The 18,861-nt window shown below is 41.4% G+C and overlaps 3 protein-coding genes across 3 annotated transcripts in view; 1 reads left to right on the top strand and 2 right to left on the bottom strand.

Moving 5' to 3' along the window:
• Positions 1–3,086: 3,086 nt before the first annotated feature.
• Positions 3,087–4,985, bottom strand: epdr1 (ependymin related 1). The gene is made up of 3 exons (XM_047368796.1): positions 4,636–4,985; positions 3,925–4,133; positions 3,087–3,348 (listed from the first exon to the last, which is right to left on the bottom strand). The coding sequence occupies exons 1-3, from the start codon at positions 4,869–4,871 to the stop codon at positions 3,155–3,157; spliced, it is 639 nt and encodes a 212-aa protein (XP_047224752.1). The 5' UTR covers positions 4,872–4,985; the 3' UTR covers positions 3,087–3,154.
• A 2,473-nt stretch (positions 4,986–7,458) lies between these two features.
• On the top strand, positions 7,459–11,017 carry nol7 (nucleolar protein 7). Its single transcript, XM_047368795.1, has 8 exons — positions 7,459–7,677; positions 8,059–8,119; positions 9,349–9,404; positions 9,477–9,502; positions 9,600–9,678; positions 9,889–10,010; positions 10,500–10,577; positions 10,681–11,017. The coding sequence occupies exons 1-8, from the start codon at positions 7,493–7,495 to the stop codon at positions 10,752–10,754; spliced, it is 681 nt and encodes a 226-aa protein (XP_047224751.1). The 5' UTR covers positions 7,459–7,492; the 3' UTR covers positions 10,755–11,017.
• A 1,512-nt stretch (positions 11,018–12,529) lies between these two features.
• The window catches only part of ranbp9 (RAN binding protein 9), a 45,459-nt gene continuing 39,127 nt past the window's right edge, over positions 12,530–18,861 (bottom strand). Inside the window, exons 12-14 of the mRNA XM_047368778.1 lie at positions 18,493–18,644; positions 17,566–17,677; positions 12,530–16,447 (exon numbers count right to left, since the gene is read on the bottom strand). Of these exons, the coding sequence (XP_047224734.1) occupies positions 16,317–16,447; positions 17,566–17,677; positions 18,493–18,644 (395 nt within the window). The 3' untranslated portion in view covers positions 12,530–16,316. The remainder of the gene's footprint in view (positions 16,448–17,565; positions 17,678–18,492; positions 18,645–18,861) is intronic.

Here is an 18,861-nt window from a genome sequence, read left to right as displayed (position 1 = left end):
ATTATTCAATATATTGTAGCAGTTTCATATATTAACATAAAATATATGGAAATATATTTTTGTTGCATAAGAGAAAACACTTATAAAATAGTAAAAGATAATAAAAAGACCAAGTAACTAACAGCAAAGATGCCTCTCTGATATTTAAAGCAATGTGTTCCAGTTTGGGACACTCTAATGTCCCTTTACCATGAGCTCTATTTAGGATGGCTCCACTCCACTCAGCCTGTTTTGGGACCTTTTCCATTACTGGCTTTTTTGGTACCTGCCCAGCAGCAGGTCCCGTTGGGGCCGCGCAGGGCCAAAATATGACATGAACAGACTGCTGTTTGCCGATTGACCAAGGGCGTTGTCGGCCAAATGAGTCAGTGAGCAGAAAAATGACCGCCATTGTACAAACTCGCTACACTACAGGCAGGACTCTTCACAAGCAACAAGCAAGACTAACCCTTGGTGCAACAATGAAGTGCAGGCTTTTCTGTGCATCATAGGAGACTGCAATATTCAACGGCAGCTTGATGGGACAACACGACATGAGACAGCGTTTGTGGAGGTAGAGGAGAGAATGACAAGCCATGGATTTTACGGCATATTGCAGCACGGTTGTGAACCACAGCACATGACGCTGGTGGCTGAAGGCGGGTGGGGCTTTGTCAGTGTCACTGAGTCGATAAAAACACAACAGGTTTCATGCTTAGCAGAGCGAGGACGAGTGACTTGGAGGCGTGAATGGAGAAGAGGCATAAGTTTCCTCCTAGTTTATTGGACAACTAAAAGCAGCTGGTCGGCTGATCTAAGGGTCTGCAAAGGAAGATAAGGGTGAAGTTAATCAGAGAGGTATAATTAAGACCATTAAGGCATTTATAAGTCAACTTTAGGATTTTAAAATGTATTTTGTAAAGCACACAAAATAAATGAAGGAAGGACAGAATATGTGAGATGTGCTCATGTCTGTGTGGAGCAGTTCAATTACAGGCAAGTCAGTTTAACAAAACTAGCTTAAGTTTTGCTATTTGCCTTAAATAGAAGAAACGTTTTTGCAAAACAGAGTTCATCTGTTTATTAAATAAGAATTGAGCCCTGAGGAACCCTGCAAGAAAGAGGGGTTTGAGATGGAGAGAAAATGTTCAGTTTTAACACTAAACATTTTGTCTCTCAAATAGGAATGAAGTCAATCCAGTGCTGCATCTTTAATGCCAAACAAGAGAGATTGTGGTCCACGGTATGAAACGCTGCGGTAAGATCTAGAAGTACAAGAATCACAGAGCTTCCAGAGTCTTTTGGTTAACCCTTAACAGTGCAACATAAATGTTTAAAAGCAGGCTGGAAAACTGAGGGGTCCAGGCATGTTTAAAAACATCAGGAGCAAACTGGAAGTAATACTACACCTTGTTAATACCAAGGCCTGAGGTTTTAAAGATGCAGGAGGACCTGAAGGCTTTGTTTGACTATCCACCTCTTTAATAAGGCAATGGTAGTCCCTTTTTAAATAACAGGAAAATAATGTCAAAACTCACTTTTCATTTAGATTAACAATGTTTTTATTATAAGTACATCACACATATTAAAAGAAAAACATTGAAAATTAAATCAGTAGTTTCCATTAATTTAAAAAAGCAACAGCTTCCATAAAAGCAACATTTATTTAGTTGTCATTAGCCCACAAGAGTGATTTCTATTCTTTAGATCTAAATTTAGAGAGTAAATACAGATTCAACACAGAAACTTGCAGTACTTCCACTTTAATTCAAGTACAACTTCTACAGCAACATACAGGGGTTGGACAATGAAACTGAAACACCTGTCATTTTAGTGTGGGAGGTTTCATGGCTAAATTGGACCAGCCTGGTAGCCAGTCTTCATTGATTACACATTGCACCAGTAAGAGCAGAGTGTGAAGGTTCAATTAGCAGGGTAAGAGCACAGTTTTGCTCAAAATATTGAAATGCACACAACATTATGGGTGACATACCAGAGTTCAAAAGAGGACAAATTGTTGGTGCACGTCTTGCTGGCGCATCTGTGACCAAGACAGCAAGTCTTTGTGATGTATCAAGAGCCACGGTATCCAGGGTAATGTCAGCATACCACCAAGAAGGACGAACCACATCCAACAGGATTAACTGTGGACGCAAGAGGAAGCTGTCTGAAAGGGATGTTCGGGTGCTAACCCGGATTGTATCCAAAAAACATAAAACCACTGCTGCCCAAATCACAGCAGAATTAAATGTGCACCTCAACTCTCCTGTTTCCACCAGAACTGTTCATCAGGAGCTCCACAGGGTCAATATACACGGCCGGGCTGCTATAGCCAAACCTTTGGTCACTCATGCCAATGCCAAACGTTGGTTTCAATGGTGCAAGGAGCGCAAATCTTGGGCTGTGGACAATGTGAAACATGTCTTGTTCTCTGATTAGTCCACCTTTACTGTTTTCCACACATCCAGGAGAGTTACGGTGTGGAGAAGCCCCAAAGAAGAGTACCACCCAGACTGTTGCATGCCCAGAGTGAAGCATGGGGGTGGATCAGTGATGGTTTGGGCTGCCATGTCATGGCATTCCCTTGGCCCAATACTTGTGCTAGATGGGCGCGTCACTGCCAAGGACTACCAAACTATTCTTGAGGACCATGTTCATCCAATGGTTCAAACATTGTATCCTGAAGGCGGTGCCGTGTATCAGGATGACAATGCACCAATATACACAGCAAGACTGGTGAAAGATTGGTTTGATGAACATGAAAGTGAAGTTGAACATCTCCCATGGCCTGCACAGTCACCAGATCTAAATATTATTGAGCCACTTTGGGGTGTTTTGGAGGAGCGAGTCAGGAAACGTTTTCCTCCACCAGTATCACGTAGTGACCTGGCCACTATCCTGCAAGAAGAATGACTTAAAATCCCTCTGACCACTGTGTAGGACTTGTATATGTCATTCCCAAGATGAATTGACCCTGTATTGGCTGCAAAAGGAGGCCCTACACCATACTAATAAATTATTGTGGTCTAAAACCAGGTGTTTCAGTTTCATTGTCCAACCTCTGTATGTGTGCTTTTGTCCACAGTTAGTGTTTATTAACTGGTCAAATGTCAGGAAGCAATTGACTGAAAAAGCTGTTGATTATCTAAGGTCAACGGTGATTCCTGAGGAGGCCTCAACAGTCGAACTCGACCATCCTCTCAGGGCGGGATGACTGGCAGGTGAGGGGCGGGGTGAAGACGTTGGGGTCGCTGATGCCCAGCTGCAGACTGAGGAAACGGGTGGAGGTGGTGACGGTGCTGTTCTTGGCGTAGGTCTCCTGCACCGGGTAGCAATCCTTCAGGGTGTAAACACCAACCCAGGCCTCATCTAAAGGAAAAATGGGCAGATGTTATAGAAACTACAACATGATAAGAAGTATAAAGTTTAATCATAATGTCTGTTAAACCAAAAGCATGACCAGAAGAGAAACATCTGGACATTGTTCTTTAGCAGAAAGGATTTCAAAGCTGTTACAAATTGTAAGGCGTCACACATTAAGCCGGTGAACTTTCAGATCAAATTGAATTGAATTATGTCGTCCTCTAGTGGCAGATAGATAAAATACAAGCTAAAGTGTAAAGTGCAGTTAAGAAAATGTCAGGAACTGAATTTCTGCACAGGTAATGTTTTAAAAGCTACACACTGGAACTTATATATAGTTTTTTCTTTTATTATCTAATAATTCGTTTTCACCAGACATGTTGCACAGTTTGGAGTCATCTCAGAAGCAGTAAAAACAAACCAGCTGGTTCTGATCAACTAATCTAAATGTGACTCGGCATCTTAGTTTATTTTCAACCAGGACTTGTCATTTCATCCGTTTTAAATGAATTCAATTGTATTTTCTAGCGTTTGTTCAAACTGAATTTTTGTGTTTCATCAAACATGGACCAGCATACTTACGCTGCCGTGCTGGCTTCCTGTCTGACCACTCCTGGACCTCCACGTTGTCCCCGGGGCCACCGATGAAGTACTGATTCTCAAAGGTTGAGTTTTTTGGGATGTCGAAGGGATCCCAGGCCTCTGTCAGAGCGATCTTTGAGCACTCTTTGGTCTTCTGATCAATCTGGAACATCACCTTGTTCTGATACAGGTAGATGTACTCAAAGAACCTGCAACAACACAAAAGAAAGAATAGATTTGTGGATTTGTGCAAATGTTACTGCATTATATTTCAATCCTTTCACTTTATATCTATGGTATTTTATTTCATTTATTGCAAGATCTTCTTTACAAGCATGTTTTTCATTGCTTTATTGAGTGCCGTGGTATCAACCCAATCTGGAAGGTTTCTGTTGTATGCACAGGTCCTGCTGAGTGGGAGGAGTTATTGTTCAGTCTCCTGCTGAGTGGGAGGAGTTATTGTTCAGTCTCCTGCTGAGTGGGAGGAGTTATTGTTCAGTCTCCTGCTGAGTGGGAGGAGTTATAACTATTATTAGTTTGGTCATAATTAGATACTTTAAGTGGATATTTGAAGGTAAAACTAGAGGAATATAAGCATATTTTTTACCTTTGATTACCAATATCACAAAATTACTGGTGGAATTATTAGTTGTGTTTTTTGCATTTTGAGCATTTAATTGACAAGAATAAAACACAGTTGCGAGTTTGTACCTCTGACATGGAGTGTGTTTCTTGTGCTGCTGCAGGACTCGGATCCTCTGGTTCTGGCCGTCGTAGGAGACCGCGGCCCGGTTGTTTCTGCCCGTGTTGTGGTCGTACATCACCCACTTTCCCTCCCATTGCAGCGGAGCGTCGCATGGCTCGGCCGCCGGAAAGACATCCAGGCTCGGGAGGCCGATCGCCGAAACCCCGGCAGCGGCCAAAAACACCAGCAAGAGTCGGTGCATTTTGCCTGAAGTCCCGTTATTTGCTCTGGTTGTTGTTGAGAATGGACGCGGTCTGCTGAGGCTGGTGACAAGCGACCCAAAATAAGTTGCACAGCGACTTCCGGTGGTTTGATCGCTTTCAAAATAAAAAACGTCAATAATGTTTGGTTTATATAGAATTGTCTGCCACAATCAACATAATATATACAATTTTTAATTAATTTGATATAAAATGCAAAAAACAAATTGACATAATTGATTTAACAACATCAGAAAAATGAAAACTATATTATAGCAAAAGAAAACATTTTATAATTTAATAAGACAAAATGTAAGCTTAAATGAAAGAACAAAAATGTGAATGTAACTTTTATATTTTCTTATTTTAATTTTAGGAAAAAATTATTAATTTCTCTATTTTTTTCTATGTTATTCCTAAACACCATCTGTGTGTTTATTTCTTGAAATACTGCCTGGCAAAATTGATAAAGACTGGTTTAACTTTTTGTCTAATTTAAAATAATAATTTACAAAAAAGAAAAACTCTTTACACAAGACTCTTCGGAAAAGTCGTTTTTAAATACCAAATAAACATCATTAAACAATTTAACGAAATGAAAAAACGTCGTTTTCTTTCAGAAATGTGTTTCTCTTCTTCACTATTTGGTTGTAGTTCTTCTATCAGCCGTTAGAGGGCAGATGTTCCCCACCAGTCTTCTGTCCGACGTCTCGCTGCTGCGCGAAGAGATGACGTCATTTCCCTGGGAGCCAACAGCGAGGTGTCACCATATTTGCAGATGATGGAGCTATATGGAAAAGGGGTCGTAATATCAAATTTATTGAAAAGAAAATACAGGATGAGATTATTAGAATAGAACAATGGGCAAATCAATGGGGATTTAAATTCTCAGTGGAAAAAACAAAAGTAATGGTGTTTACACAGAAAAGGAAAAGAGAAAATATAAAACTAAAATTATACAATCAAGTTTTAGAACAAGTAAAAAATATAAAATTTTTAGGTATATGGTTTGATGAAAAAATTATATGGAAAGTACATATAGAAAAAATCATAGATAAATGCAAAACAATATTAAACATTATGAGATGTATGGCTGGTATTGATTGGGGAGCAGATCGAACATCATTAAAAAGAATTTATACAGGATTAATTAGATCAAATATTGATTATGGAAGTATAATTTATGGATCAGCAGCAAACACTCATCTTATAAAATTAGACGATATACAACATCAAGCTTTAAGAATTTGTACAGGAGCAATCAGAACCAGTCCAATAGCAGCACTTCAGGTAGAGATGGGAGAGATGCCATTAGATCTACGAAGGAAACAGTTAGCAATAAATTACTGGATAAACTTACAAAGCAATAATCCGGATCATCCCACACGTGATATTTTAAAACCATGCTGGGAAAAAGAAAAAAAACAAGTTAAGAGTTTTGGTTGGATTATCAATAATATAGCAGAAAAATTTCAAATATATGAAAAAGAAATAAGTTTAATGTTGCCTTTGCCAGTAGTACCACCGTGGCTGTTACCAGAAGCAGTGGTGGATATGGTATTGATGAAAAAGAAAAAGGATCCAAAATGTAGATTAGATTCAAGTATAATACAGGAATATATAAACAATTACTATCATTATGTCCAGATTTACACAGACGCATCAAAAACAGATGAAAAAATAGGAGTAGCATTTATAATACCAGAATTTAAAATAAAAGTAGGATAAAGAATTACAGATGGATTATCAGTATATTCAGGAGAATTATTAGCAATATTGTTAGCAGTGCAGTGGGTGGAGGATAGAAAACCATTAAAAACAATCATTTGTTCAGACTCAAGTTCAGCATTATTAAGTTTAAAACATAATCATTCAGAGGGTAGACCAGACATTTTGTTGGAAATAAAACTTACTTTATTTAGAATACAAAGAATGGGATTAATATTAGTGTTTTTATGGGTACCAGAACATGTAGGAGTTGGAGGGATTGAGATGGCGGACAGGATAGCAAAGAAGGCAACACAAAACAACATTAGCTTTATAATAAATATTAGTAGGTCAGAGGCAAGAAATATAATTAAACAGAGAATCAGGAAAGAGTGGCAAAAAAGGTGGGATGAAGAAAAGAAAGGAAGATGGTTTTATAGAATCAACAAGATTGTAGGAGAAGTAAGAACTGGAAGAAGGAGTAGAAAAGAGGAAAGATTAATTACAAGATTAAGAATAGGACATACAGGACTTAATTCTACATTGTTCAAGATAAAGAAACATAATACAGGAAAATGTGATTATTGTGGAGAGGAGGAAACAATAGAACATGTAATATTGAAGTGTCAGAAATATGAACAAGAAAGAACAATTTTAAGGAGAGAATTTGTAGGTATTAAAGAAAATTTTATATTGAGAGATACTTTGCAAAGAAGTTTAGGTAGCAAACATATTCAAATTATAATTAGATTTTTCAAAAGCACTAAATTAATAAATAAAATGTGATTGTTGTAATAGTAAATAAGATTTAAAACCATGAAGAACCACACTCCATACCAGTCGGTGGCGGTAATGCACAGCTTCAAGTTATTTGCCAACTGCCAAAAAACAACACAGAAGAAGAAGAGGCGTCACCATGGGAAAGACACAACGTGGGAAAAACGCGTCTTTGCAGAAGAAAGCAGAACGCAAAAAAGCAGCGAATGATTTTACTTTGTCGCTGGACTCTAGTGACGAGGAGGCGCCAGAGGAGGTGACCTTTGAGGACTCGAAAGCCCAGGCTTTTCAGAGCCTGAAACAGGCGCTGGACACGGCCAGAAGGTGGCTAACACACGGCTAGCTGCGCTACACGGACACGCGGAACTCCGCTCAAAACAACTAAGATTTAGAGATTTTTCTGATAAATTACGAGAAGTAAGACTTCTAGATCAACCTTATCATAAGATTACATTAGTTTGGTTTGACTCGTTACAAGTCTAATTTTACATTTTAAAATAAATGCTATTGACAAAGTTTTGACTCATGCGCAGTTCAGATAGATTTTATGTTTCAGTTTTTTTTTTTTTCCACCGGATAAATATTTCAGCTTTTAGTCTCCACACTTTCTGAGCTTAAATGGTGCTGAGTTGGGTTAGATTGTTACAATGAGCCTGAGGAAGTGGGTTCTCTGGTGAAATCAAATCAACTTTCTAATGTTTGCAGGGAGAAGGAGCAGCTGAGGGAGAAGAGGAGGAAGAGGCAGGAGTTTTTCCAGGAACAGAAGGTCTGTTTTCCGCTTCCTCTGCTCTTATTTTTTAACCGGCAGCATAAGAGCTCTGCTATCTGGAACCTCAAACCTCTTGTTAAATGAGAAGTCTAATATTAATTCTCTGTAATGTAACATGAAATATAAAAAAAAGTTATAAAAACTATATTGTTAACAATGATATTCCTGCAGTATTTCAGGAATGTGTCTAATTGTGTTGCTGAAAATAGTGACACTGGTCACAGTTGACCCTCATTTTCGGGACCTTTTCTTTTTATTCTAGTAACTTTTGGGAAAAATCTTGTTGTTTGGATGGAAATATTAAATTATACTTCCAGTAGCTGGATTGATTACTCATTTTCTGGGGTTTATGTTTGCCATGAACCCGGAGTTAAAAATTATTTATTTATTGCAAGTCACATCGCTATAGTAACAAGCACCAGTATTATCGCATGGTTTCCTAATATTGTGAAGCCATAAAGGATATGAGGAGTATGAACGTATTGCTCTGGAAGTGTAACATCCTACCAAGCAGGCTTTTGTGATTGTGATATTGCAATGTTTAATGCTATCATATATTGTACAGCGCACAAATAATGCTGAATATTTTTTAGATTCATGCTTCTCTGGCTAAATATACCAGGATTTAATCTTTTGCTCATATTCCCCAGCACTTTTACCTCCTATTAAAATCACAAAGAGATCCATCCACCCATTGATGCTTTATCTTCCACTAATCTGAGATCAGATCGTGGAGGGAACAGTTCCCAGGGAAGACATTCCTCTCCTTGGCGACACTCTCCAGCTCTTTCTGTATCTCCTCCCAGTGGGAGACAGTTGGAAAATCTCCAAAAAAAAAAGGTGCCCAGGTGGCATCTTGGTTGGATGCCCAGACCAGACTCCCCCTGATGTGGATGAGCTCCTCCTGAATGATGGAGTTCCTCACCCTATCTAAAAGGCAGAGCCCATCCACCTTGAGCAGGAATCTTTTAGGGTTTTCTTCCAACAGTTCTGATCCGTATCTCATATCTAAGGATGAGGATTCAGAATAATTCAGACCAGTTAATTGAAAGCCTGCAGATGTTGCTTCAGATCCATCTTCTCCAGCAGAGATCCAGTTAATAGTAGCAACGTCATCATTTTTGTTTTAACATAATGTCAGAAGCTCCAAACATGCCTGCAGTTACTCATCATATGTTGACACAGATCATAAATTATTGTATTTTTTATCCGTTTAAATTTAACAGAAAAATAAACTCCTGCCAGCAGATGTGTTGGAGGAAATTGACCCGACACCTTTGAAGTGAGTGAACTCGTCGCATTCGTTGACCGTTTGTCCTCCAGCTCGACATTTACGTCCTTTCTCTCCTTTCAGGAAACAGAAACAGTCTGAGGATGAAGGTAAAGCCGCCTCCTGTTGGCCTGTAAACAGCCAGCGGATATTTTACTTCACGGCCAGAATGAGCAATGGATCAGTAATCATCTTGCTCTCCCACAGCTGGAGAGGAGGCTCGAGAGGAAGACGGAGAAAAGGAGGAAGGACACGCGAAGGAGAGGAAACTCCCACATGACAGAACGTAGGGAAACAAACCAGCTGAAATATCATCAGAAATAGCGAGTCTTCTTCTACAGCGATGAGGTTTTATCAGTAGAATTACATGTAGAACATGGAAATGTGACAAACTCCGTCTAGGATGCGTCGGTCTCTTTATGTGTGATAACATCTATAAACAGTCAGACAGGAAGTAAAATCAGATTAACGTCCTTCCTCTGCTGTCGTCTCTCAGCCTGAAGGGAAGCTACACGGTGACCACGGTAACGGAGCGGGAGGCAGCCCACTACCAGCGGCAGGCGGCGGAGGACTTTATCCGCTCCAGGCTGTACGGGCCGGGAAGCTGCAGAAGCACCAGTGAGATTATGACCCTTTTAGATTTTAACGAGTGATTAAAACCCGGAGCAGCCAAGTTCATATGTTAGGCAGGACATCTACGATTATCATGAAACGCTTCAAAGATTTCTGTAGATGCATGTCTTTCACTGTAATTTAATGGCAGCTTGATGTTTACCCTCCCAGAAGATATTAACTGAGGAAAAGTTTACATTTTAACTTCTAGAAGTTTTTCTGGATTTTAGAAAGAGATGCAGGAGATAAATCCTAGTTTCTCAGTTTTTAGTAAATGCTGTAAATCAGAGATGATGTGCAAGCTACACTCTGTGGCAGTAGTCTGAAAAGATGATGATCTGTCTCAATTTGAGCTTTGCTACAGAAACCTTCTGTCTCGTCTCTCTGAGGCGTCCTCTGCTCTGGACGTCCTGCTGGAGACACGACGGAGACATCCACAGCTTTCATTTTGATCTTTAGACTCTGTATTCATGCTTCATGTCTTCGTCCTTCCAGGTAATGAGCTGCTGTCCCTCCAGAACAAGCGAGGAACCAACAAAGGTGCAGCTGTGCAGTTTGTCAAAAAAGATTGGGGTAAGTTTGGGAGCTTTAATAAAACCCAGTGAGTCTGAAGGATTCTCCATGTCTGAATAATTCCTGTTTAATCTGAGAGGGGATCTCTCTTCTGATTTTCCAGCCTGTAAGGAGAAGGCCAAGGCAGAGAAGCTGAAGAAGAGGTGGCTCCACAAACAGCAGATGTCCTCCAGCTGATGAGGACATGAGGATTTAACTCTCCTCCTGGAAACATGACGTCCTCCATGGCTGCTAAATGTTATAGATGACCTTCAGAAGCTGCTGGAGCTTCAGGGCTGAGATGCTGTGGTTGGACTTTAAACCTTGTTTCAGGTGTTCAGTTTAAAAGGTGGAATTTTTCCCATCATAAACCTAAAAGCAGAGAAGAAGCCCTGCTCATGTTAAAATGCTCCTTTAGTACCGTTTGTCACTTGTTTTTAAAAATAAAGATGTCCTTCAGACTTTCCATTTCTAAATGAAAGAAATTGTAAGATTTGAAGAATCTGTTTTTCCAGAGTTTTAAATATAAACTCACTAAAGAAAATAGTTGAGGGAACCAACAGCGGCTGATTTGATCTTTAGACCAGAGACGGACATAAAAAGTTCAAAATGCGTTGAGTCTACACCTAAAGTGGCCACCAGAGGGCAGGAGTGGAGCAATGATGGGACTGAAGGTCAGGGACTGAAGGTCAGGGACTGAAGGTCAGGGACTGAAGGTCAGGGACTGAAGGTCAGGGACTGAAGGTCAGGGACTGAAGGTCAGCTCCTGCCTAACAGAGGCATTACCAGAACGGCATGGAGTTGAGATGGTCTTCAAGCAACCAGTGTGCTGGTCCTACTGCTGAATGTTCTCTTGACTTGGTTTCACTGGTGGCTTTAAAGATGCTGGATGACTTGAAGTCAGGCGTGTCTGCAGATATGTAGCCTGATTTTCATAGATCTGTCTTGGCCAGGAGGGTCTGATGATGAACATCTCAAAGCAGCTCTTCCTGGTTGAGAAAACAAACCAAATGACCATTTGGTTGAAATGTTTCCAAACAGGGACATGTTTTAGTGATCTACAGTCAACCACAAAATGATTCATACTGCTGGCATATTTAGGTTTAAAATTCATTTCATTCAATCAAAAAGTTTGTTTCTGTCAGGAAATGGGATGGATATCAAAAGATTAAACAGTTTAATGTGAAGAAGCATCGATTTTAAAACAAAATCCTCCAAGTCAAGAGTCCATAGTATTTCTACTTCCAGTCAGAAGAAAACTGCTGTAGAAAACAAATGAATTTCAACCTAAATCTGCCAGGGGTATGAATAATTCTGAGCTCAACGTCCATCTCTGCCTTCCTTCCAGTATTGATCCATAGAGTCACAGGTGTTACTTTTAGACTTCACTGCTTCAGAAAGGAAGCAGCATTTTACCAAATATTAAGCTTCTTCTCTGCATGGATGCTGGACCATGAAGGGTCCATGAAGGTGCAGGTTGAAGCGGTTCCGAATCTATTCCTCTGTTCATCATCCATCATCCCATGGATGGATGGTTACCTTGAAATGTGTCTAAAAAGGACAAGAATTTTAACAGCTGAAAAGGCTCCATTAACGTGGTTTTAACCGATCTGCACAAGCAGCTATAATCTTCTGGCTAAACGCTTCATTCAGTCGATCTTTGCAGCAAATCTTTGCACCAGAAAGGACTGAACATTGAGTAAAGCTGGAGAAACCAAGAATATCAGTAAAAGATACACAAGTATTTCTACAAAATCCTAGTCTGGGTATTAACAGAAAATGTGTTTAAAGGTCCAGAAACTTCACAAGCAGGTAGATTTCTCTCCGACTTCGTTGGTGTGCATAAAGGTTTTTCCTGGGTTATTCCCGGGAACACGTCATCTGGGATTAAACTGACCCGAATCCGCATAATTCCCCAGGAACCAGGACAAAAAAGAACTTGAGCTTCAGGCCTCATGCAGCATCCACACAGGTAGCCGTCATCAGTTTTTAATAGAAATCTTTTCACCCTCACACAAATTGCACATTGTTTTAATCATCTCCAAATGGACACAGCAGTGGACAACGTACTGGTTGCCATCTTCCTTAAACACCATGAACTGGCGAGGAGGAGGAGAACCAAACAGGAGAAAAATAAATGAGACATCTAACTTGATCTTACCACCACTTTACTATGGCATGCATAGGTTTCAGACCTTAGAGACAACAGACACTTTGTCTGGATTTTTTTTTTTTTTTTTTTTTTTGACTGCTTGTGAGCTGCGAAAAACAAGAGATAAAAAAACAAGGAAAACAGAACAGGATACAGAAAAGCCCAGTTCCACCTGGAGGAGTACTGGGAACCAGACAGGTTTGTAACAAAGCCCACCCCCCCCCCCCGCCAGCTGTGAGGCCTACAACATACAGCTGTGCAGGTTTCTTCCCAAAATATTTGGTTTAATGTTGGAGCCACAGTGCAGATGACAATACTGAGCGCTCTTCATGGTCTTTAAAGCACTAAGAGGAGAGAGAAGAGTCTTTGGGAGATGTTCTCCCTGCAGGGACGCCTGGCTGGGTTCTACAGCTGAAAACAGACAGACTATAAGAACCTGAAAGATGATCATGAAGGTTTGGGTTTTTTCTGCCTGCTTTCCTGCTCCTGATAATAAAGATCCGAAACATCCAGAAAGAAATTCTCAGATTCTTACAACTATAAAGAGGTAACGATCTACTCATAACATCTTCATTACTTCCATGCGTTTCGCAGAAAAACAGGCCCAGAACATCATACTGCCACCACCATGCTTTACCGTTGGATAAATCTTCCAACTCTTTTGCCTTTCCTTTCTAGTCGCTGTGGCGAGACACTTGATGTTCGATTCAAGCCGAGATGTTTTGCTTCACTAAAGCGGCTTCCTTTATATTATGTCTTATAAATGGATCACATGCATCTGTGCTGTTTATGGGTCAGGCCAAATTCAGCTCAGCAGTAGGTGATGGACTGGCATCCCGCTCCTCAGTCTGCAGACTTTAAAAACTTCGATGCTGATGAAACATGTTTTCCCTGAATGTTAGTTGGATCTGCATCACCTTTCAGAGGCCACCATCAGACCTGAAATCTGCACTTTGAAGCAGGATGAAGATACAAGCTTTCTTTAGATTTTCCATGTTTAATTTTACCAGACTGATTTCTAGGATCTAAGATTTTTAATACATGGAAGTTACAAAGATTTGCAGATTAAACAGTTTATCCTAACTGAGCAGACCAAACTGAGTGATGTTTGTCCTGAAGAAATGATTCTGGTTTAAACTTTAATCCATTTCTGCGTGTTTCACAGCCTCTTGGCTGATTTTATTCAAGCTGGATGTGTTTAATCATCACAGATCAATTTATTTCTCTTGCTAAAGATGTTAATCAATGATGGAGGGAAAATATCATCAAAAGTTCAAATATTACATCAAATAAACCTTCAGTTTATGTAGATTTTATTGCAGCTTGTTTTAGTTGATTGTGGTTCTGATCAGTTTGGCTCAGCTGACTCAGCAGCGGGTCGCCCAGAATATTGCATTTAGTCTGGGGTTGTTGAACCATTGCTCGTCTCATATTTGGGTTTCAACTGATGCGTGGCCAATGAGAGATTTCCTCTCACATCCAGACCTGGAAACACAAAGCAAATTACACCCTTTTCCCAGGCTTTCCCAGAACGTGTAAAACCCCTGAACTTAAACCAGGTTTTAGATACAGCGTGATCCATCACATCCCAGAATCCACAACGGGCCGAACACTGCAGTTATCGAGACGTTGGAGAAAGCTTGGGTCTCAAGGTTTCCACTGTTTTAGATGATCTTTGCTCGAAGGTAAACGAGTCCAGCAGGCGGTTCTTCTGTCCTAAATGTGCTGGGGATGCATTTAAAAAGCCTTAAAACACAGTAAAGGTTTATTTTGGATCTACATATAAACCCATCTCAAGCCCTCTTTATGAACTTCCTAAATGGCTTCCATGAGGCAAACGGAACCAGAACATTAATCTGCAGTAGATTCAAAAGAAACAAGCATCTCTTTACGGCACAAGTAAAGAAATGAGATCAACTCGATCATCTTCTGCTTGGAGATCCAAACCTAACGTGACTCAGGATGAGCCCTTCAATCACTCCCCGCCATTTTCCTGTGTTTTAATTGGTTAACAGGCTGTGTCTTCATATACTGCTCTCTAATCTGCAGCAGATTAGGTTTCCAGCATCAGTTACCATGGTGATAAACCCAGGTGAGATGTTGACCAGCTTTGTAGTTCTGAGAATCCTGAACTAAACCTAAAGTTACATGTTGCACACTAATCCTGCTTGGGAGTACAGGCCTCAGGTCTGTTTGTTCTGATCCAAATCCGATTCAGAGAGCTCGGTTTCATTTGTACCGATGTGGGGCAATCATCAGCTGCCTGGTTGGATCTTAGTCTTCTTAACGGAGAAACAAAACGACAATTTGGACAACTATGCAGCAAATAGACAAACAGGAAAACAAAGATAAATGTTTGCATTACAGCCGAGGGTTTGGAGGGGATCAACAGAGATCACTGATCACTTTACTACCTGCACAGGAGCCCTGGAGTCCAACTGCAAACAGAAATAACTAGACGGAACCAGCCTGCTTCAGGGGTTTGCTGGTGTCAGGAAAAGTATTAAAGGTTTTTTTTATTTTGGTAACTAAATATGTTGCTCTATTGATATATTTCCACTTTGCTATATAGAAACGTTTACATGTACACACACTGGTCACTGGGAAATCGGTGGAATTGGGACCTTTATTATAAGTTGGTGGAACTCGCTCTCGCTGGCGCTCAACAAATATACTGTGAATGCAAGTAACAATGATCAATATAATGATAATTAGAATAATAAAAATAATCATCATTATCGTCTGCACCATGCCTTGTAAACCTGGAAAAACAAACTAAAACCAAAATAAGAAGAGCCAGGTGAACCCTCCTCCACAGCGCCCCCTACCCACAAAGTTTGCTCCAAAAACAAAACAAACACAAAGAAACTAAAAAGATTAAAAACGGGAAACATTAAGTCGAGACTTGCAGATTCTCTCCGGCTTCCTGGAAGTCCCGAGTCCACATGCGTCAGATCTCTGCCCGTGTCCCGAAGTCGGGTGTGGGAGGGTGCAGGGCTGCGATTGGCTGCGGTGTGAGCGCTCAGGGAGCCTCTGTGGTTAGGGACTCCTCAGACCCGTCCTCAGTGGGGGGTCTGCAGTATGTGTGCATGTTCGCCTGGTAAACCACGGTCACTGGGGACCCTTTTTTTTTTTTTAGGTTGGATCCGGGTTTTTTGCGTTTTTGCCTCAGTGCCCCCCATGTATGCAGGGAAGCTTCTCTGAGTCTACACAAGTTCGCCTCAGTATTTTCACTTTGAAAGCTGCCCCCAGCCCCCTTCACACTGTCAGGAGGATGCAAACACAGCAGCCCCCGAGGGCTGAGGGAGACCAGGGGGAAGGCGTACTTATTATTTACGACGATGGAGGTGGAGGTGGCGTTTGTTTGTTTTAAATGTATGTGGTGGGATCTCTGAAGAACCATCCAGAAACGACTCCTGATCCTCTGCTGCATTAATGCTGATTGGAAAAAGCAGAACAAGCAGCAGGTGAGTTGGTTTACTCTCCACATGGTGCAGAGAAAGGTCTCCACAGCTTCCAGGAAATCACTGATGGAGCAGGAGGACATGTCTGGATGAGCCTTCAGATAGGGTGAGTGTGTGTAAGAGTGTGTGTGTGTGTGTGTGTGGCTAGTGCAGGTAATCGTCCACAGAGGCGAAGGCGCAGGAGCCGATGCCAGTTCGTGCCATGATGGCGAGGCACTGGGCGGCCTGGCCCACAGCCTGGGCCAGGGGGGGCTGCTTGGGGAGGTTGTGAGTCTCTGGAGACAAAAACAAAGACAGACAATAATGTTACAGCTTGTCTTCAACTCACCAGACAGAGCAGCCTCTGCAACATCAACCTCTCATTACGCTCTAACGTCACATCTTTTGACCATAAATCAATCTTCATACATCCAAAAAGATCCTCGTTTACAACAAGCAGCAACGTTTCTGATCCACAAAAAACACGAGTACTTTCCACCCCCATCTGATGCTGCCAGGCAACGTGATTCTCTGCACTACTGCTGCTGGATGCCTACATTTAGATGAGGTTTAATGTCGGTACAGTGCCTTGCAAAAGTATTCACACCCCACAAATCTGGCCTTTATAGAAGAGTGGTAAGATGAATGCCATCATTGCAAAACACGGTTAGCAGTTTATCCCAAGACATGTTGGGGGAAACAGCAAACATGTGGAAGAAGGTGCTCTTCAGTCAAACACGGTGGTGGCAGCATCATGCTGTGGGGTTGTTTTTATTCTGCAGGGATGGTGAAGCTGGTCAGAGTTGATGGGAGGATAGATGGAGATAAATACAGGCCAATCCTGGAATTAAACCTGTTAGAGGCTGAAAAAGACTAGAGACTGGGGTGAAGGTTCACCTTCCAGCAGGACGACAGCCATAAACATTCAGTCAAAGCTACAATAGAAAGGTTCAGACCAGCGGTTCTCAACCCTGGTCCTCAGGGCTCACTGTCCTGCATGTATCTACTAGCAATAACATGCATGCAATACATTACAGGTTTGGATTAGAAACAAATTCTGAAAATCCTCCATTATTTTTATTTTAACCTCATTACTAAGAACTATTTGTTGGTCCTCACATAAAATCCTGGATATTTGTAGTAAAAAGTTCACAGGTATGAATACGTCTGTAAGGAAGCCACTGTATGCAGGTAAAGCGCTGTTGTCCAGTTCTCCAAGTCGCCTGCAGCTTCTCCACGTTTGGACCTGCATCTCAGTAGTTTTAGATGATTTGTGAAGATGATACCAACAGAGAGCAGGTCGCTGCAAAGAATGGGCTAAAAGACGAGCTAATCTTCAGCACCGCTCAGTCTTGGTGACTCAGACTCAGGCAGATTTGCCTTAACCTTACCGACTCGTTCAGAGCAGACCTACCTAGTATTGCACTGTTGAGGGTGGAGCAGACCGGCTCTCTTTGAACGGCGTCCAGCTGGTAGCCCACTGGGCTGCTCCAGGGGTCAGAGTAGGCCAGCAGGCTGAACGCATCCTGCAGCAGAACACAAGAGGCAGATGCTTATCACTCTACAGAGGACAACATCGGTTCTAACATCAGTCTGTGGCTGTTCTGCACACTCCTGCAGCTACTGTCGGACCACAGGCTGTATTAGAGTGGAACAGTTTCAGGAAAACACGACATGGAAATGTTGTCGAGTAGTTGCAACATGTCTGTAACATCTGCATTTTATCTTTTTCTTTCTGTGCGATGCTTTTATGCTGATGTTTATGTTCCTCCCGTCTGTCCTGTAAAGCATTCAGATTGCGTGGTGTAAGAAAGCTGCTCTATTAATAAACTTGCCTTGCTGACTGAGATGCTGCTACAGATTGGGATTAACCTACATTTTCCTCATTGCTCTCTTACATAAACATGATGTCTTCCTCTCTTGCTGAGCTTTCTGATCTCATTCACTGAGATCTACATCACGTGTGGGTCCAAATGACCAAATATAATATTAGCAAGCGGAGCCTTAAACACGTTGCAGCTGAAACATTAAAGCGGACCAAGTATCGCTACACGGGTGCAGCATGGACGACGATGATGACCATGATGGCGATGATGGGCATTGTGTAAAGCAGCTCTAGACAGGCGGATGGATTTAAACATAATTTGGACAATGTGACAATTGTTTTTTTACTGCATTTTCTTTTCCCACATTTATCCCGACCTGAAAATACCTTAACCAAATTCACCAAATGTGTTTTCCTGCTACTGCCGCAGTGGAGGTTTGCTTTCTGGCCTTGCAGGCCTTCTTCCTTTCAGATAATCTATGTCAAAAACAACTGAAATGCTGGAAATCGTGTTACCTTCAACATCTTCTTGTTGGCTGAGTTCTTGCCGCACTCCCGGCGGAGGTGTTCGCTCATGCTCTGGAGCTCCCTGCCGAAATGGATCATTCTCTCGATGGCCGCTTGGCTCCCGCCACACAGCTGCCTCTTGGACTGAGTCGACTCCACCTCTGCAGAACCACGGCCAGTTCGGCATGCAAGACATGCAGATTTTCAGTGTTAGCTCCATGATTTGGTACTTTTAAAGTTTAGGCTTTAAAAAGCGTCAACTGATGTCCATTCAGAGATGAAGCAAAGGATTTCTGTTCTGTTGTATTATGTATTGAGTAGCTTACAAGTGGCTCGTCCTTACATTCTGATGCTGGAAAAGAAGCTGCTAACATAGAA

Source organism: Girardinichthys multiradiatus, chromosome 6 (genome assembly GCF_021462225.1).
Source record: "Girardinichthys multiradiatus isolate DD_20200921_A chromosome 6, DD_fGirMul_XY1, whole genome shotgun sequence".
Classification (NCBI taxonomy): domain Eukaryota; kingdom Metazoa; phylum Chordata; class Actinopteri; order Cyprinodontiformes; family Goodeidae; genus Girardinichthys; species Girardinichthys multiradiatus.
The sequence above is the reverse complement of the archived record's forward strand: the minus strand, read 5'-3'. Positions and strand labels throughout refer to the sequence as shown.